This window comes from Molothrus aeneus, chromosome 5, assembly GCF_037042795.1.
Source record: "Molothrus aeneus isolate 106 chromosome 5, BPBGC_Maene_1.0, whole genome shotgun sequence".
Taxonomy (NCBI): Eukaryota; Metazoa; Chordata; class Aves; order Passeriformes; family Icteridae; genus Molothrus; species Molothrus aeneus.
In genome coordinates, this window is record NC_089650.1 from 23,949,567 (window position 1) to 23,970,912 (window position 21,346).

At 36.9% G+C, this 21,346-nt stretch overlaps 1 protein-coding gene across 3 annotated transcripts in view; it reads left to right on the forward strand.

The window, feature by feature from the left end:
- ANKS1B (ankyrin repeat and sterile alpha motif domain containing 1B) overlaps positions 1-21,346 on the forward strand; it is a 408,607-nt gene that overhangs the window by 246,183 nt on the left and 141,078 nt on the right. For all 3 annotated transcript variants that reach the window (XM_066549544.1, XM_066549545.1, XM_066549546.1), the window contains one exon: positions 9,601-9,753. In XM_066549544.1, the coding sequence (XP_066405641.1) occupies positions 9,601-9,753 (153 nt within the window). The remainder of the gene's footprint in view (positions 1-9,600; positions 9,754-21,346) is intronic.

Here is a 21,346-nt window from a genome sequence, read left to right on the forward strand (position 1 = left end):
ATAGATGTAACTCTACTGGTTTTGTAGACACATTTTTTGCGTATGCAAATATGGTGTAAAATAATGTCAATGTATTGAACTCCCTTTGTATAGATGTAGTTGACAAAGCAAAGGGAACTAAAATCTGTAATTTGACGTGACGGCTGTTTAGAATGAATTTGAATTCCTTTTGACCTTTCCGCCTATTTATAGACTGCCATTATACATGTGTAAATAAGGCTGTCCATGAATCCCAGAATGCCTTTCTTAACATAGGAGTTGCCCTGGAAATACTTTGCCCCTTATATAAGTACTCATAAAAGCATTGGAGGAAAGATTGTTTCCTAGTACCTGCCTTTTGTGTGACATACGGAGACTTCCTGCAGGCTGCATATTTCATTTTCTGCTATGTATATGAATTTTGCTTCTCAGCTGCAGACAGAAAAGCTTGCAGCCATTTTCCCAATCATTTTTAGTGCTAGCCAATTTAAAATCTAGATTTTAAAATCAGTGATAGAATATTCTGCATACCAGAATGTATCACTGGAGGCTCCTACTACCATTCCAAACTAGAGATAGTGGACCTAACATGAAAAATTACTACTTTGATTTGGAAAATTTTAAAAGGAGAATGAATGATGAATAGCAGACACCAGTAGGGCTCAGAAGGCTGTCACATGTGATGCTGATACTTCGTGCAAAATACTAAGGCAGGAATAAAATCAAGTGTAAAGTGCACTGAGTGTTCTGGTAGCAGCATATCAGAAGTAATTGAGGTAAATAGAGATTATTCCACTTGAAGTTTCATAATGCTGAAGAATGACAAGAGTTATTAATGGATTTTTCAGTTTAGATCATGTAAAAGGCTTTTTGATGCATCAAGGCTTCCTGGATGGATGACTTGTAAGAAAGAGCACAAAGGTTTCTTTTGTATGGGAAAATCAGAAGTTGTGAAGCAATTTCTGTGTCTGGAGGTGTTAGTCAATCCATATATACTGCAATATGAGTTTGCACATGGAAACACCAAAGATCAATAAAAAGAACCATTTTCCACGTACCATATTAGACAAATGAGATAAATGGTACAAGAAGCAGGGTATTAAAAGTAGCATTTGATGAATTTAAAAAGATATTAAAGGTTTATCTATGAATTTATGAATTTTTCAGGAATACTATCATTCAAACAAAAATTTTGTAATCTTTAGCTGAGCTTGTAGCTGATGATATCTTTATACTGTTTCTCATGCTTCTTAGAGAGATCAGCTTTCATGTGGTTTTGTTAACATTCTTCAAAATTATTGTTAATATATCATCATGTTAGTGCTGTCTGCACTCGGTGGCTAGTGTTTATGAAAGCATTGCTAATATGGTCTGCTTTTGGAGAGTTTAGTAATGCTGAGAGCAGATTCTGTTATAAAGCTACACCTCAGTCCTTTTAACATCTTGATGTGAGACAGGATCGCACCTGCTTGATGTGAGACAGGATCGAGATCTGGAGGTACTCTTGAAACCAGTTGAGAACAGGATGGTTATGCAGTTACTCAGAAGAATTCTGTACCAAAGATAGTTAAGTGACACAAGATGGCTTGAAGCATGTGCTGGATAATGGTGGGATAGTTTTTAGCTTCTTCCCTGTTGAGCTAAAAAGGCAGTCCCTAAGGACCACATTTTTAACTTGTCTTTGATGCAAGGATGTTACACCAAATCAAATGCAGTTGCAAGCTGAAGCTGTGGATCATGTTTCTCCATGTAAATGACTCAGCAATGTAAGGGAGCTTACACAGTAAAAACACATAATTTCCTATATAAACTGAGTTCTTTTGAAGGCAGGTTATAGAGCCCAAAAATTAGGATCATGGGAAGTTTTATCTAACGTAACACACCCTTGTTGTATTCACAACAGCTTGCTAAATACATAAAACACTTTCACATCCTGCAGCAATCCATTAAACATTGCTGTATTTCTATTTGTGTGTTGATAAGTTCAGCTCTGTCATCCTGCATTCAAAATAGTGCATGCCATCTAAATATATTAAGACCTCAAACCGTAATTGGAGTCTCACTAATTTGAATCTCATTAGATAAAAATTCTGTTAGTTTGTTTGTTTTGAACATGTACCTCTTTTCTGTTCCTCATTTAATTTAAATCTCGATGACTCCATGCATTTTTAACTTAATGACATTGCTGATGATGTTATTTTTAGTTCTACCAATCATGTTTCCTATCTTGAGATACTTTTTTGCTCTTAGTTTGAGGTGGAAGTTAAGTGCTTTAAAAAACACCTATCAAACAACACTTTCTTAAAGCCCCAGGCAGCACTGAGTTAAAAGTTAAAAGGGTAAAAATCAAGCAACAAATCTATCATCAAGATTTTAAAATAGCTTTTTTAAAAGCTTTTTTTGTTGTTCTGATACATATTCATCTCTGCAGCCTGGAAATGCAGCAGGTATTTAGTAGCTGAAATTTTTTACTCATAACTGCTTCCTTCCTAAAGAGTATTGAATTTCTAGATATCAAAAACCAGTATCCTTATTAGGAACCATTCTCTGGAGCTTGAAGTGGTTTTAAATAGGAAAAAAAACCCCTCACATTTTGGCCAAATATAGATTAATTAAGCATTGTGGTCTCTTAAGCAGGTATAAAAGGGTGTGTTTACCTGGATTTCTCAAAATGTTTTCTTTCCCATTATATTCTGTATTTGAGAAGAACATTTCATAAGAGGAAAAATTAATATGTTCACCAGTAGGTAGGTAAGGTTGAAACCTTTGAGACAGAATGCTTCTTTCCAAAATACTCTTCATTTTTGTTGGATTAGAGCTTGTAGCTCTAATTCTTGTCTTGTACCAATGTAATTTAAATTTCTCAAGTTTCACCTTAATATTAACTAGAGCACTTTATGGCTTATTTTAATAATATAAGGTAAGATAGTCTGGTAGAAATATCATTTGCAAAATTAATTCTTGAAATAGGAGTATTTTATACATTACATCAGTCTTAAAGCAAATTTCATAGCAGAGTTTATTGCATTTAAGACTTTTGTATGAAAAAAAATGAAATCAATAAATTTTTGGTGGAGGATTTTATATGCTTTATTGAAAGGAAATTCAGATATGTTGAGAAGTGGGGATAACATATAAAAGGATACTGAAGCTGCAAATTATTGAGAAAAAATTAATACTGAGAAAAGAATTGTGTGCAGTGTATGCTTAATTGACTAAGAAAGTAATAACAGTCATGGCATAAAATTTTAGTCACACTTAGGTTACATAGAAAATCTAAGGAGCATTGGCCAGCTGTTTCAGCATCCCAAACCTATGTGTGAGTGACTTCTCAGTGGGTTCTTCAAAAAGTTGGTTTTTTTTAAATTACAATTATCCTAGGTTATCTCAAAATTTATCCAAGAAAAAGGATTGGTTCTGTGTGGGATGCTCAGTGTATGGCTCCTTCTCCCAGCATATAATGGGAACACATGCTCTCATTTGACAGATGGAAGAAAGATGTTAGCTGAGAGCAGCTTTCTCCTGGCTTCAGAGCTATTCTTAAAGCAGCTTGTTCCTTCCTGCACAGAGAGGTCTCAGCACAAAGCAGGTTTGGGAATAGCAGTGGTGTGCAGGCAGCCAGCCTCTTTTCTTGGGTGCTTTGCAGAACGAGACAAGAAGTAGGATTTGAGCAGGCTATGAGCACATCCTGTCTGCAAGTGGTGTTGTAAAGCTCTGCTTCCAAAAGTGCTGGACTTATTACTCATATGTAACACTCTTGTGCAAGCACAGTGAGTCTGGCATTTAGGAAAGCAGAACGACTGTTCTGCTTTGTGCTGACATGTGCATGTGCTCATTAACTATGCTGTGTATGTAAGAGAGAAAGATCACATCATGTGATCTTTGCTGCTGCCATATTGCTATTGGCTTAGACATTGCAGAGTTCAGCAAGATGCCAGCCCTGGTGTTTAATTACCTCCCATTTAGCACTTCCATTCCTAAGACAGGTTCCAAACTAGGAGGTGCTGCAAAATCTTGATGACCCTTTCTGACTCTGACTTCTTGTTTCTGGTCTGCTGGAAGTGAAGATGAAAAATGGGATTCCAAGGACGTGCTTTTTACTCTGCTGTTTTCCCTGCTTCTTATGCCTCTGGATGTTACTTTTCTGGTTTGAGGGGAGGCCACTCACATGCTTAGTGCACCACTTGCAAGACCTTTAGCCACAAGGACAGAAAAAAGCAATTAGAATCCAGTATAACACATGAATTTTTCAAGTCTGAAATACAAATGGGTAGTCTATGTTGTTTAAGTAATGCAGCACAATAGGAATGAATCAGTAGAAGCAATTAGATACATGCAAGATATAGTTCCAGGTGTTTACTTCAGACCGACTTTAGACTAGTCCCACAGACTTCTCCAGGCATGTCCTTCAAATCTCACTGATGAAAGAAGTATCATAAACATTCTCCTTCTTATCTGAGCCTACCAGAGAGCCATTCTAGACATGACATACTGACATTTATCTGTATCGTGTAGATAACAGTAGCATGCAGCTGGTCCTGCCACTGTTGCCATACAGGATGTCCTACTTACTTTCCTGCTTCTTGTATACTTTCTTATTTGCGATTGGCTCCACAGTATCTTCTGGCTGCCCTGAGAATAGTCAGCAGGCAAGGAGATACGCTACATTAGAGGAAGTGCTATCCTCTTTTTTTGGTAACCGGATTGGGATGATAACCCGAAGGAGCTGACTTAAACTTTTTCATGAGATCAAAAGTCATAGCTTCCACTTAGTCCACTAATTTCATCTTTAGATCTTCTTAAGATTACATTTTATGCAATGGATATGTCCAAACTGTTGCATACATTATCACTGAATGACAACTGTTATTCCTTTGTCCCACATATTGTATCTGATGAAGAACTGGGAAGTTTCTTCATTCTTCTGGATTGGAATGGTTTACATTTCTCCAGAAAAAAGAAAAAAACAAACACAAAATCCCCCAGGTGTGCATCTATTTTCCTTTAAATTTGGAAGACAGATTCCAACTGAAAAAACCATAGAATGGATAGCTACTGCAATTCTGACAATCTTAGGTAGGAAACATTGAACTCAGGGGTATTCTGGACCTTGCATTGAGGCAAGATCCTGAATCAAGCACTGCTGTGAAGTGAATGTGCCTGTACTGTCTTTTTCTAACAAGCTCCACAAGAAGACAGAAGGCTTTTGATTAGTGGAAAGAAAAGTCTAACATTAATAGAACACAAGCTTGAATAGTTAACTTTTAAAATATGTGACAGGCTAGATGGAATAGAAACCCAAAAAGTTTATATACAGTTCTTCCTCACCTGCTGTCTCTCTGCAGGCAGACCCTGTTTCACTCAGTGCCTTTCTACCAGCAGCACATGCAAAGTCCTCTCAGGTCCTTCGTCATTTGTGCCCATCCCCTGTGAAAGCTGCTCCTCTGCCCCTGACTGCAGGCTCAATTTCTGCCCAGGCACTGCAGGAACCAGCTCCGTGTGGTGCCCCTGTTCCAGCCAGGCTCTCTGGGCTTCAGAAGTGTCACTCTTCTGAGCCTTTTCTTTCGGTGCTCTAGAGGAGGAATGATCTCCTCTTCCAACAACAGGACTCCAACTGACCACATTTGTGAAGTACATGATATATAACAGATAGCTGACAAAGACAGGAAACAAGAAAGAACTGCTATATCCCCTATTACAACCACCTAAAATTTCTTAGCTAGGTAGCTGATAGTTTCATGTAAGTTCCCAAAAATGCTCCTTAAAGCTCTTGAATGGGCCAGCAGTGTAAAAGAAAGCATTGCTTGCTTGCATATATGCTTGCTAAAAAGATCTTTCTTCCAAACGAACACAAGCATAAATTCACAGTAATCATAGCCACCATTTAAAATGCAGTGAAAGTCAAGTAATCTCATCCTCCTTGTACAACACATAAAAAGCTTTTGGATAGTGATACTAAGCTCCACTGGATAGTGATACTGCCTTTGGAGAACATAGTATTAATTCTCTATCTGTCTGTGACGATGAGAGAAAACTGGTAACAGACCATGCTACTGAATTTACCTTGATTTTTCTAGTGCATATGTGATTACTTTGAAGCCCTGTTTGTGTTTATTTGGCCACCTTTCAGAGACAAAAAACTCAAGTGCCTTTTATCCTAATGTAAAATGCTCTATCAACACAGCAGTGATATATGTTTTTTAAAAGTCTGTTATGCAGACAGTCTCTTGAGAGGGGTTTCTCAAACCATTAGTATACTACTTGACATTGCTATGTTATTATGAGAAAGAACTCTTTCTGGCTTTTGCTTTCTATTCATTTCAAAGGAAGTGATACTGATGATATATCATTAGGACCTAAGAGAGAAATTTCATATGTTTTGTATCTTCCTCCATACTTTTTTGAATCATATTTTCTTAAATATTTTTTTCTCTAAATCCCTTGGGCTTCAATTCCTAGCCTTTTCCACAGTCAGTACATGAAAATCTTCTGCAGTGAAAGAGCTGACATTGGTATTGCTCTCTAAACAGCTGAGTGAACTGGTAGTAGTGTCTGTGGAAGAACAATAGTGCCCCTATTTATGAGCAGTTAATATTTGAAACACTGTCATGACTTGCAGCTCAGAGATTTTACATTGATCTGAATCAAACAGTGTGCAACTTACTTGGATGCTTGACATCACTGGTGCTTGTGTTGTAGCTGGTTCAAAATGATTGAAATATCCATGGAAATATACTCAGTAGGTAGGAGGGAATTTTTCTTTCAAGAAACATCAATCAACAAGGAAGCCTACGGGGTTTAAATTATCTGTGAGAGGAGTCCAAGATAATAGTGCAGCATAGAAGAAAAGATACAGTCTAAGAGTCATGACCTGTTAATGAAGATTGGGGTAAGATGCAGCTAAACTGAATCTCTGGAAAAGTAAAAGGGCAGCACTTACAGACAGATATTTCAAAGTGGTTTTATTTAAAAACTCAATAACATTTTATATGAAAAGCAGATACTATTAATGATACTGTCACATCTAGATAACCAATATGTCTGTCAGTAATTGTTTGAAAGGAAAACATTCAGGTAACTATGAATGACAGTTAATAAAGTTGGTATTATTAAAAAACAGAAAGAGACAAGAGGACAGATACTGAAATTTTAATAATTTTCATTTTAGAAAGCCTGTTTTAGATAAAAGAGTAGTTCTTTGTTCATGACAAAGCAAAATAATGGTTTTGTGCTGAAAACAATAGTAAATATTCTAGTTCCGAGATTAATTTTTTGTGATAGTAGCAACTGTCCTGCCAGGGCAGGTGGGCTGGGAGCTCAGAGGTGAGTAGGGCAGGGACAGTGGCAGTGACTGTGAGCAGCCACATCCCAGGGCAAATCAACAGGACACTCACAGGGATAGGGACAGGACAAGGTCACCTTGGAGGGTCAGTCAGTGTTTGAGGAGGAACAAATGTGGCTGGGCACAGACATACCTACAGCATAGCTTAGGTAAGTGTCAGGACATGGACCTGAGTTCAGATGCAGCTCCTGCAAAAGGTGGGGTCTGGCTAAAGCCCTGGCCAAATTTCCCACTGCTCTTCCTCACACAGATCTGATCCAAGGCTAAGCAGCTGCACTACCTGCAGCATGGCCTTGAATACTAGCAGACAAAAATCTGGGAGAGGGAAAATGCTTGCAGAATCAGCTGCTGCCCTACAACAGACCAGTGTTTTTTCATGTGGGCTATTGAGTGACCCAATAACAGTTTTGTCTATTGGCACCAAATCCAAACACTGAAATTGTCACATCCATTTCAGTTGTTCTCTTGTTTATTGTATTGTTCACCTGTGTTTACTTGCCTGCAGCCCTTTGCAACTCTGTTGTAGTAGAGGAATATCAATTTTAACAATTCTTTTGATGGAGATCTCCAGTGGGAATTGAGAATTTAGAAACTTGCCATGTTGTATTTACTTTTCATAGAGGCTGATGGGTTAGCAGAAGTATGGACCAGACTGCGTGGGTTTTCTCAAATCAGGATGCCAAAAAAAAAAAATTAAAATCACAATCTATTAAATGTAAAGATCAAATAGTAAGAAACACAAGAAATATTTTGCATAACATGCCCTATCTGAATAGGTTGAAAATTGTTTTGATGGTGCATCAATTTTCTTTGTTAGTGAAAGGAAACAAAAATACCTTATATTTTCTGAAACTCAAGTGTTCCCTGTGGGTCTGTTCCCTGTCTTCATGACTTCTCTATACTAGATTTTTCTTATTCCATTTATCAGGTTCTTGCCTTACAAGTGTCTATTTAAGCATACCCTTTGTAAAATCAGTATGCCAAAGAGGAGTGATGCAGGCACACTGCAACGTGAATATGAGCGTTTAAGCTCAAAGCATTATGTTTCTGTCACACTTCCATTGTTTCTCATAAAGTAGGAATGTATATTAGTAGGCAAAAATGGGAGACTGGCTTTTACTATTTGCAGTCACCCCTGCACAGTCAGGAGAACCTATGCAAAACCCATGATTTCTAACCCTCTAAAGCTTCTTGATAATTTACCGGTTCAGTGTATTTTCAAGCTAGCAATAGTTACATTTCCATAGAAAGACAATATGTGCAGAATAGTGTTGATAATTGAGGCTATTTCATAACTTTTTCTACCTCATTCTACTTTTATTTTTGCCACTATTGTAGGTTACTTTAAAATTCATTATAACAGTGCGGCGTAACAAACTGCACAGGTAGAGGCTTTATAAGTTTTATCTTTAATAGCTTTAATGACTATCTTGAAAGTCTTCACTTGTGTCACCGAGAGGCATTTGTGAAAGAGAAATTGCAGCTTTTACTTCCTGGCAGCTTAACAAAATTCAGAAAAATTAGATGCCAGAGGTATTTCTTAGTTTTTTATGAAAACAAGATTTATGACATTAGGTGGCTGTGTTTCTATATAGATGTAAATGGTGCACTTCTGTGTATGGTATGCTGTCAATTACATTCCAATAATATCTGATTCAGTTGTCCAATCTCAGGGAACTTAGCAGACAGTGAGAAATATAAAACATGTTAAATTCCCATGCCATGAAAAATGTGAGCAAGTAGAGGAAAGAGACTTTTTTTAAACCTTCCCTGGGGATGGAAAAATATAGTGCAGGTTCAGCTGTTAGAAAATAACATATAGCCTGGTAGGAAAGATAATTTAGGAATAATGCAACCAAGACCATATATTTCATTTGCAGTATGATACCAAAAGAACCATTTCTCAGTCTAATTTCTTCCCCTTCTATGAAATCTGAGGTGAAAATCCAACATTTTTGGGCAGTAAGGATATTAATATCTCTTTTAGCCTTTTGCCTTCCCCCACTTATGGATTCTCTGATGTTTAGAAAGAATTGAACTCCAGCTACAGTCTTGGTATACTCTGGTGTAAAAGGCAAGATTCCATAAGAAAAAGATGCATCAAAAACTAAGTTCTATTGCTGCTTAAACACAAAATTGTTTCATGTTCTACCAACCATTAAAAGACTGTTGATCAGAGAAGAAGATAAGTGACCCAAAGAAAACAGCATGTGTAACTCCTGTTTGGAAAGGTGTTTAATGGGTATCACCAGTAATTGTTGCTCATCCTTGTTTTTCAGATGAAGCAGATCGGTCACGATGGTTACAACCCCTCCTCTGTAGCTGAATGGCTGGATTCCATTGAACTGGGTGACTATACCAAATCCTTTCTAATTAATGGCTATACATCGATGGACCTTGTGAAAAAAATATGGGAGATTGAATTAATTAATGTAAGTTGATTAATTTATAGCAGTAGTTCCTCCCAAATACATTACATAGTACTTGTCCTTGTACATCAAGGAGAACACAGAAAAGCAATTTGCACCACAAGTACAATCATCAATGTATCATTTAATGTATCTTGTAGCTCTTAATGACTACACCTTTCATGCCTGTACCTGGGTTGGCTGTACCCTTTGCTTCCATTTAGTTTGCCATTGTCTTTAGCATGGTATTCAATCAGCATGATTGTGTTTGCCTTCAGGAGGCAGAATGACATTTAAAAATATGTTTTGGGAGTTTGCAGCTACAAAGAACACAGCTCCAGCTGAATTAAACATAAAATAAGGAAACCTTATTGTTAGTAAGTTATTCTAAAAAAACATCGTTTTTTATTTAGTCATCAATTTTGCTTGAAACTTCATTTACATGACTCAGTTTAATTAGATGCCCACATATGGGCAACCATAAACTTTAATGTGGACTGCTCTGCAGGGTAATTTGGAATGAGAGGAAGTTTGTGCTGTTATAGTGAAGTTTCTAATGTTACAGTGAAGACGTTGACAGTACAGCTCTGCCAGAGGAATTTTCATGTGAGTTATGTGTCTGAAAGTGAGTTGTTTTCTCTTATAAAAGATTGAGGATTGTAGCTTTGCTGTGACTTCTGAAATCAACTGTAATGTCAGTTTATATTAACTTTTAGGGCAACCTCTACATGGAGAGAAGCCTGATATCATGTGTTATTGATTCTTCACAGACAAAAGGCTCTGCTCTTCCTTCAGGTGTAGGAGATGCTGCATCTCTGCCTCTGATTAGGGCTGGAGTCCGAGGAGCACTCCAAGGGCTACCAGTAACCACAGTCAATCAAGCATAAGATAAAGCAGCTGCTGTAGTTGTATGCTAGGAAACAGTTCCCACTGTGTCCCAGGCTGGAGAAATAAAGAACATAACTATGGTGAAAAGCCCTGCTGCAGCACAGTAACTTCTGCACAAGGCACAGGTGTCTGTGCCTGAGACCAGCATCTAAACAAAAGAAAGAAAAGCATAAAAGGAGTTAATTCATGTTAGCTGGAAGACAAAACCATGGAACATTAGAATTTCTTTTCTTGCTGCCACAGTTGATGTTAACTGGCAGAAAAAAATGTAGTGTAATGGCCAAACTCTGCCTTGTGTGTTTTGTCTCATTTAATGTATCTTGTAGCTACATAATTGCAGTCAGGATATGATTGATGCATTACGGATGTCTGCTGCTATGCTAGTTATAACTGGGATTCTTGTTTCTCTAAATTGCTGGAATTTTAATAAGAATTGGGGACCCTTTGCCTCAGAAGCTAATATAGGTCATCAATCAGCACTGAGTTGAAAAAAGTAGAAGATTCTGCTCTTACTGTTTTCTGTAATTTTGCATCCCGTTTTGCCACAATCAATTTGCAAACAAATTACCCTTTAGCTCCCCCAAGTGGATCATTAAAACGTCATTAAAGGTTTGTGGTTTGATTCCAAACATGCTTAAACTGATGAAAAGGGGAGTACCTGCACTGAAGTTAACAGGAATACACTTCTGTAAAACTTACATAAATGAAACCCTTATGTCCCTATAACTTTAAAGCTTAACATTATATTCACTTTGAAGGCTTGTACTTCTTGGGAAAACACCTCCTTTTGCCATGAGTTGCAAGAAGCTGTTTAATGGTTGTATAAATACTTCTATAGATATAGGAATCTATAGACATAAATATTTTTCCACCTGATAGGTTTGAATTATATTGTTCTAGAGCAAAGTTAATAAAACAGTTTTGCCTTATAAGAGTTACTGTTTTAATCCTGCCTTATTTGATTCCTCCCAATCAGTAGGAGCTCAATGTAATGATATTATGTTCACTGAGAAAATCTGTAGCTTAGAAAGGTATTTACTATTACTGTTTTTTTTCATTTGGAGGGAATCTTTCAGAAATGGACAAGAAATTAGTTTGAAGCATTATGCAGTCTGTCAGAATGAGATACTTAGCTCCAACCAGCAGTCCTGCTGTCTGAAATTGATTTCAAAGGTCTCACTTCTTCAGTTGTTAGCAAAGAAAATCTTATCCAGAAAGTTTTTCATAAAAGAATGCATAAAGGTCAAAGCCACTAACTCAGGAACAGGACTCTTCTCTTGAGTAGGTCAAAATCCAGACATTTGAAAAACAAGGGAAAGAAACAGACTCAGAATCATAAAAATAATTCAGCGTACCCTTGGTTTGGAGGCTCTGGATGCCTCAGTTGTAGATAGAACAAGAAATTTAAATTAAAGTTTTGCCTAATATGCAATAAAAAAATATCAAGGGCTACAGAAATGATAACTTCTTCATTTCAGCTTCTTAAATAGTTTCAGCCACTGAATTTGACATGAAAGCCGTACCCATTTTGCTTCAAGGAATCCCTTTGTTCATATTTGGTGCTACTTTGGATTTAACTGTTGGGAAATCAAGCATGGGTCCTGGAGGGGTAGGAACAGGTTTGGTGCTAGAGATAATATCTTCTGTTTGGATCCCTCACTACAAGAAGGAGGTTGAGGCACTGGAGCGTATCCCAAAAGGGCAGCAAAGTTGGTGAAGGGTCTGGAGCACACATCCTGTGAAGGGTGGCTGAGGGAGCTGGGGGTGCTCAGCCTGGAGAAAAGGAGGCTCAGAGGAGACATTTTCACTCTACACCTACCTGAAAGGAGGCTGTGGCAAGGTGGAGGTCAGTCTCTCCTCCCAAGTAACAAACAATAGGATAAGAGGAAATGGCCTCAAGGCTCATATTGAATATTAGGAAAAGATTCCTCACAGAAAAGAAAGAGTAGTCAAGCACTGGCACAGGCTGCCCACAGAAGTCACCAGGGTTGAGTCACCATCCTTAGAGATATTTCAAAGACATGTAGGTGTGATGTCACACTTAAAGATATGGTTTAGTGGGACCTGACAGTGTTAGGTTTATGGTGGATCTCAATTAGCTTCAAGGTCTTTTCCAACTTAAATGATTCTATGATTTAAGTTATCCTTCGTGTTTTTTCCTTTATTCCCATAGAACACTGGAATGATCAGAACTTTGAGTCTTCTTGTCTTCCTAAAAAGAACAGTTCTTACTTTATTTCCAGCACAGTTTTATTATTCTTGTAAATTATCATCTAGATAAGCACATTTACAAGCACTGTGAGGAGAGCACCAAGCGGGAGAATGTCCTGAGGCACTGGTGGGAAAGGGCATCTTCCCTCAGCTTTTCTGGTTCCCCAGCCAGCTCTCTGGCATTAAAAAACAAATTTAATATTCATATTCCTAAAAGTTATTTCAAATTATTCTGGCAAGGTAATGTCATCTCTAACTTACATGCTAGTTTCTTTCAAACTTTTATGTGTAAATAGAGCATGTGTTTCTTCAAAGGCAATCAAGCAGCAATTTCTAAAAGCATTTGAATCAGAAGAATAATTGTAAAAGTTACTCATTTGTGTTTCTTGTAAGCTCCCACCAGCGTTCTCAGTCCTTCTTCAACAAGTCAGACTTTGAAATTTAGATTTTGTTTCAGTAATTAATTTTTCATTTAGATAATTTAGAAATTTCCCAGATCCATTTCCTTCTGTGATGTGCTTTCTGGGAAGCATTGTTCTAATTTTCTTATCCTGGGATTGTAAGTATTCAAAATGCCTTCTCTTATATTAGGCTTTCCCAACACTTCTGCTTTTGTCTCCCAGGTTTCTTGGCTCATTAGAGAGATCAAATTCTGTATCCTGATTCAGATATAATTTATTCAATGCTGTAGCCATGAGGAACTTTTCTGAAATACATATCATCTGCTGAAAAAAAAGTCCAGCATGTTCCACAATCCCCTCCTGTGCACCTGTGCTTTGAAGTATAAATGCTTTTCTATATGACTAATCATATTATCCTTGTCTGTTATTCTAGATTACTTATGTAACCCTCCCCCTGTGGGACTCGCTCTCCTCGGGGAACTTTTACCATAGAGATTCTTCAGGCAAGATATAAACACCTTAAAAGCACAAAGCAGATTATTTGTCGTGTAACACACAATACTTTGTAGGACTAATGAACTAGGCATTAAATCAACCCCCACAAAATGAGTCACTCAGTATAATGGGCAAGTAGTCATCACTCAGGTAAGGGGAGAGCTGGCCTCTGGGGCTCACTGAACTACCACTGATCTGGTAGTGCTGAGCTGCTGTCTTCTGATTTCCCTTTCTTTTTTCTTGTTAGGATTTTATGCCCCTTCATGTGAGTGCTGTTCCTTGAATCTTTGAGGTGCCAGTTTTCCCTGTGTCAACAATCTTACTTATGTCTGCAACTTTACCTTTCTTATCTCAAATGCTTCCAGCCTGTGCACTCTCTCACAGCTCCCTCTCACGCCCTAGCAATTTTCTCAGAAGGAAGCTGAGAACAGTTGCACAGCTGCGCTGTACTGAAAGTAGGTCTGGGATCACAGATAGTTGAACTCCTGGGAGGAGGGTTACATGGAAGTGGCCTGGTTTACATTTCTTCTCAATTAGTTCATCTTGCACTCTGAGCTTCTTTTCACATACATACTTCTTTCCCATGGATGATTCAGTCTTTTTCTTCTGTAAAATTAATCTTTATGCTATGGTTCAATTACTGTCCATACTTTGAACTTTTTGGGAAGCATCCTTGAATATCTCTCCCAGATTGCACTCCTGGTTTCTCTTAGGATATAATGGCTGCTGTTCAGGATCAGAGCAAAAAATATCAGAGAGAGAAATTAGTTACCAATGGACTGCCTTCCATTAGTTTATAGCTAAATACTTTGGACCTTTCACAAGATCACTGATGAGTCCCACAATTTAATTGAATTATATACTGGTGAAAAAGTGACTCTTTTCGTTTTATTTAAAGCGGGTACATGATTATTGAAGCCCATGATGTCTTTTACTGTAGGAATGAAAGAGCCTAACAGCAGCCATAGTGAATCAGATCAGTAGGTCTGTGTAACCCACTGTGATGTCTGTAAAAATCACTATAAACAGAGGACCAGGGAAGGTTATGTAGCAAGTATATTATGAACAAGCATATTATGAATTATTTGCATAGCATTCTTAAAATAACAGTTTTGAGCTCAAGAACTTCTGAAATTAGGCCCAACTGGTCCTTGACTTTTTAACCTGGAATAAGTTCCTATCATGATCAAATTTTGTGATCTTATTGCTGGTCTTCTTGCCTATAGAATGAATAAATAAATTGAGCCGAGGTTCATTCACAGATCTCTTGAGGAATTCACTAGAAACCTTCCACCTTGAAAACTGTGATTTCTCCTGCAGTTTCCTGGTTTAAACAGCTGTTTCTCCATGAAGGAACCTCTTCTTAATGCTTAATCCTTAATGACTGCTGTTTTGTGGTCTTTGGGGTATTTTTTTGTAAAAGGGTTTTCAGAGTGACTTCATCAAAAGGCTTTAGAAGTTCGGGCAAACAAGCAGATCAAGGAACATGTTAGCCTTCACTATGTGATTTTGACTGCTTCAAGGAGCACCAGTAGGTTCCTGAGATATGAGGCATCCTTACATGCAGTCACTTCAGCTCTTCTTGGTTGGCTTTATTCATGTGTGCATTACTGGTATACAGTTTTAAATTCCTACTATTTCACCTGGGATAGGTGTAGGGGCCAGTATTATTGTGGATGTTCCGTGAAACTAGTCTCAAAAACTGACATCAATTTTTTTACTTTCCAGTCCTCAGATAACAAGTTTTTACACATTGTTGCTAGTAGCACATCAAATTAATCTTTGAATTCCTTCTCTATGTATCTTTTCTGTGCTATGGTTCATTTTACACACTTCTATCATTTCTCCTGTCAATGGTCTCATTTGCAAACCAAAGAGTCTTACATCATTTAGTAATTTCAGGCATCCAGAAATCCTTGTTCTGTATCTTTCTGGTCCTTCTCTTTACAGCTCCAATGCAGTCACAGAGTGGCAGTGATACATGTCTAATTTCAAAGTCAGAATTTCTTTATGCATATCTAGCTTGAGCCTGTAGGTCTAAGTTATGGAAACCACCGTGTTGAACTTGGTGCTCTGAGCTCTCACAAGGCCTTAGCTGACTAATACACCTACAATATCTACTTTTACTAAGAGTTCTTCTTTTACTAAGGAACTGATATTTCTAGCTTTTGAAATTTTAATGTGAATCTTTAAAATTCTCTGCCAGGCAGACTGAACTTTGGGTCTTCTCGCTCATTAGTAAAGTAGTAACCTATGTATAAGATGCATGAATACATTCGGGGAAACATTTTCTACTACATTTATGGTGGGTTTCATATTAAATAACTACAATTTTTAAATGGGTAATGGTCAACCTTGGTTTGTTTGAGAAAATGTGAAGGAAAATTTCAAAATCCATTCAAATTCTTTGGCTTCATTTTCAAAGCTATCCTAATTATATTAATTAGGATCATTAATATAATTAATTAAATAGAACCAGATATTGAGCATTCTTTTGACAACAGAAGAGTTGTTTGTGTTTTTCATATCAAAAAGATGAGTATGCAACTGAATGGCTTTCATCATGATGCATTACTTCTTCATGAGGTAAGATGTATATGGATTTGTTCATTTCCTCCTGCATTAGTAGGACAACGCTGTGGATTGGATTACATTCACATCTGTTACCCACTATGGTTTCAAATACAAAGGATAACACTCTAAATTACTCTATTTACCTTTGACACTGGATCAGTAAGTTCATTAAATATACAAAAAAAGCCATGCACTATTATACAAATAGCATTTTTTCCATATACTGGAGTTACGTAGATTCCCTTTATCCAGGGCACCCACAGAGGTCTCAAAGCAGTTTTAATAATGCATATCTGTTTCTTTTGCAATAATTAAAGATGTACCAATTGCAATAATGTACTAAATTTGTTCCTTTGGATCTTGCATTTGAAAATTATTCTTTCTGCAGTCAGACTGTTTCTGTTTTGAATGCTGATAATATCTCCATCATTCAGTTCCTAAATTACTGTGGATGTTACTTTTAATTTAGAAACTGTTGTTTTGTTGTAGTATTGCAGTGGCTGTCTCTAGAAATCTCATTGGAAGCTCTGTATCCTCAACAAATCCATGTGCCAGTATTTTAACTTTGTAACATGTTTAACTCTTCTGTGCAGTTTCTGCATGTAATGTTTTGCATAGGTAGTGATCTTACAGCCTGGGAGTGATTTGATGTGCAAGCTTCCATCTGTTCCTCACTCTGAAGAAAATACTTTTAAAATACATCATTCTCTTTCCTCTATACTGTTACTTGCAAAAGAGCTTGAGATGACATAAACCATGGCAATTCCTTTAAACATCTTGTGTTTACCTCTTCCCACTCCCACTTTGGATCATGGCAGTGCTTAGAGTTCAGAGCAGTGGGAAGGAGGGAAGGAGGGAGGGAGGGAGGGAGGGAGGGAGGGAAGGAAGGAAGGAAGGAAGGAAGGAAGGAAGGAAGGAAGGAAGGAAGGAAGGAAGGAAGGAAGGAAGGAAGGAAGGAAGGAAGGAAGGAAGGAAGGAAGGAAGGAAGGAAGGAAGGAAGGAAGGAAGGAAGGAAGGAAGGAAGGAAGGAAGGAAGGAAGGAAGGAAGGAAGGAAGGAAGGAAGGAAGGAAGGAAGGAAGGAAGGAAGGAAGGAAGGAAGGAAGGAAGGAAGGAAGGAAGGAAGGAAGGAAGGAAGGAAGGAAGGAAGGAAGGAAGGAAGGAAGGAAGGAAGGAAGGAAGGAAGGAAGGAAGTATTTGCACTGTGAACAATGTCATGACATTTATTCTTTTGGTAGCATAATGATTCTTTTCTAATTCACCTGATGTCATTTTGTATTACAGGTTATTTTAATAGAAGACATGAGATAAATACTTTGAAGTAATTTTCCTGATTCTTTTATTTCCTTGCATTATGGCAATAACAAAAAAATATTGTTTTGTGATTTAAAAGTGATATTAAAACCACTATGTTTGATTTGTAAATCTAGCCATTGAAATTTGCAGATAGCACTTGCTTTTCCCTCCTTTCTGAGGCAAACATTTGCCTTAGAATTTTTAAAATCAGAACTTCCCCCCCTCTTTTTCTCTTTTATTTCATTCCTTCTCTTCCCCCACACTCTCTTCAAAACAAATTATAATCAGGTAGTGATTGGCAGTCATTTTTAGCACTAATAATCAAAGCTGAGCAATTTTAGCACCTATTGTGTTCCATCTGCAGGATCATTTTCTTGTCCTGTAACACACAAGGTAGCACAAATGATTGATTTATTAAAAAAATTATCTTGCATTATAAAGCAACCCACTCTATCTATTGCCAGAGAGAGCAATGTCTCTGAAGTATCTTAACAAAATCTCTCTCCATTCAGGGAACAAATAAATTGCCTTATCATTTGATTTTTCTCTCTAAAATCTTGGTGTTCTATTAGAAGGTTCATATTTCAAGTTTCAGAATGTGATCTCCTTTCCAGGGAGTACAATAGACTTCTTATTTCCTTTAAAACCCCTGGAAAATAACCTCTTCTGCCAGCCCACAAGTTCTCTACAAAAACAGATAAAATACAGTCACTAAATATTTTGTTGTCCTAGGCAACAACTAGTTCTGCCTTCAGTAGCTTAGAAGAGGCCTGAATAAAGAATTATATTTTACCAGCTTAACCTTTTAAGTGTTTATGAGCCAGCAAGGAAATAGGATTTCCATTTTAAAATCATATCCTTTTTCAGATCATGCTGATATTAATGCAGAAATTTTATACATATCTTATTTTGAATTTGACCTCTGAAATGTGCAGGCTTAGGATAGCATCCTTCATTACAACAGGAATTGTTTATTGTAGTGAAAGATAGGTGCTGTAAATAATGTCATTATGGGTATTTTATTTTCTAGATAGTATTTGTGATACTTGAGCTGAAATAAATTGTTTGTTTCAAATGCTTGCATTTTCTGCCCATAAAACATACCTCTCATAGTTTTAGCTGAAGGCATATTAAAACAGATTGTGTTGATTGAAGGTCAATGCAAAATACTTGAAGGTGATGATGCATAAAAGCAAACAAGAACATAATTGTGTTAATTTTGCAAACTAATACTTCTGCTTTTACTTTGAAGCAATGTGCAGTGATAAAAATCATAAAGAAATATCCCCTTTTTCAAAGAAATAAAGCTGCAGAATTTATTACATGATTTTTTTTAAGGACTGCAGTACTATTTTGGTGCTTTTCAAAGAATACTGTGTTCAGTAGTGTGCAAAGGAGAAATAATTCTTCTTTAAAATCTTCTTAAATCAAATTTTTTTTCTGCTTCTGCATTGCTGTATAGAACATTGTGAAGGGTTGATATTTCCAGTTAAAATTCCCAAGTGTATCAGATCTTGGCTAGCATGATTTGTCTTCTGTTTGATGCTGATTTCAATAGCTGAAGGTAGAGAGGACTGAATGGCAGTCATTTTAACTATAAAGATGTTGAGGATCAGAAATGCTTTAGAAATTTTTTCCCCTCTAGAACAGATTTTTTTAACATTCTCAAGTGTGAGAGCCAATGCAGTGCTGTGCCATATAGACCTTTCAGTGTGATTAATGTTCCAGAATTAGGACAGCAGCCTTACCCTGGGTCTTTTGCATGATTCTCCTGTCTCATATTTTTCAGAGCTACTTTGGATATCTCTGCAGTCCACTGCATTTGTATCACACAGATACAGCCCTGGATTTCAAAAAAGACTGCAAAGTATTATACCAAGATTATTAATAGAAGTAAAGTAAATTTTTTTCAAAACAGAATAATATTATTCTATTATTACTTCTGTTATTAATAGAAGTAAAGTTAATTTTTTTCAATGAAGTTGAGGGGGAAGTAAGTATTTACTCAACTGTAAAAGGTTCTGTTGCAGCCTACAGCCAACAGGGCTTGAGTCCTTAAAGTCATCTTCAAGTCTTTCACTGTTTTTAACTTTCAAAGGAATAAGGTTTCAGTCACTTTCCATAAAGGGCAATGCACAATTCTAATAGCTGTTGGTGCCAAGAAACCTTTCATATTCAGTCTGCATTATTTCAAAATTAAATACCATTTTCTCCAGTTATAAATTTTCTATAGATGTAAATAACACACTGGCAGCCCAAATGTTTACATCCTGGAATAGTTATTGGCATGTACTTGCAATCCCTTTCATAATGATCAAGACCTTGGAAGGTTATGTACATTTAACTCCTGATTTAGATTCCTGCCTCAGATTGTACTTTCTCACTCATTGCTTATTTTAAAGATTGTTCTTCGTACCACATAGAGATCTTGAAAATGCTGTATTCATCCAAAAAGCAATATGTGTATGGACTTGAATGCATTTCAATAATATGAAAAATAATTTGAGAAAATGCAGTTGAACTTGGGGTTTTTTTGTGCAATGATATTCAAAATGTTATTCAGATAATGAATTATAGCATAGATTGCAAGTCTGTGAGTCTGTTAATAGGAAATTAGAAAGCTTTCTAGTTTTCTGGGGTTCAAAACAGAAAATCAGTTTCAAAATCTATTAGAATGCTTTATCTGTGCTTTTTAATCTATGAACTAAGTGCCTGATTCAGATGCACTAATGACAGAAGCTAATGGAAAAATATAGTTAGACCTTAGTTATTCTTTTCTTCACGTACTGAAAGCTGGATCAGAACCTGTCTGAGCTAATCAGGTTGTATGAACACATTTATCAGTAAAGGAAGGACATATATGAGTTTTCCAAATGGCATTTTTTATCACTCTTGAGGCATCAACCAAGCACCTGGCCATCCTGCTTTTCTCAGGGTCTGGACTTCATGCACCCCTTTAAAGTAATATATTTAATAATAATTCCATTCCATGGTTGCAGATGAGCTGCTGATGACTGTCTTTCAGTCTCTATCATCTAAGGATTTTTTCCTGTTCTACATGCATGATCTACTTGAAAACAGAAAAGACAGTCATAATGACTTTCTATAAAATACTTTTCCCTCCAGTAAGCCACAAAGAAATACATATGCACTCATGTGCACACATAAAGCACAAGAAGAAGAATTATGCAGAGCTAAGTATTTAAAACATTTGTGTTCCCACACACAATATGGTTCTACTGTGTTTTCAGTGAACATAACCAAATGCAAGGTATTTTGTGTTTCCTGCTTTATAAGTTAAATTTATGTAAGATTTATATAAGCAACAGATAAGCATCAAAGCCATAGCTGAGGAGGATGGATGGCAAAACACCAGGCTAGTTCATAAATTTACATTATTAAAGAGAAGTGATAGATCTGTGCTGCTTCTTTCATTGAAGCTGAGCAACAATTTGCAAGCAGAAATAATTCTTCTCACCTGCTTTTCATAGCAAAGTGTACAGTAGCACTAGTACATGACCTTCACAAAAAAAAATTGGTTAGGTTATCTGCTAACCTAAAAAAATATTTTAGGTTATCTGCTCTATCTGTGAACACTTTTTTTCTTGGTAATTTGTGGCTCTCTGGGAATCAGAAGCATAAGATGTGACAATGTGAGAGAAAAAAAATGACAGAAGTCTAATATGCCTCTAAGCATATGGAGTGGTTGGCTTTGGAAATTGGCTAGAACTGAAGCATGGGAAAGAGGAAGCTG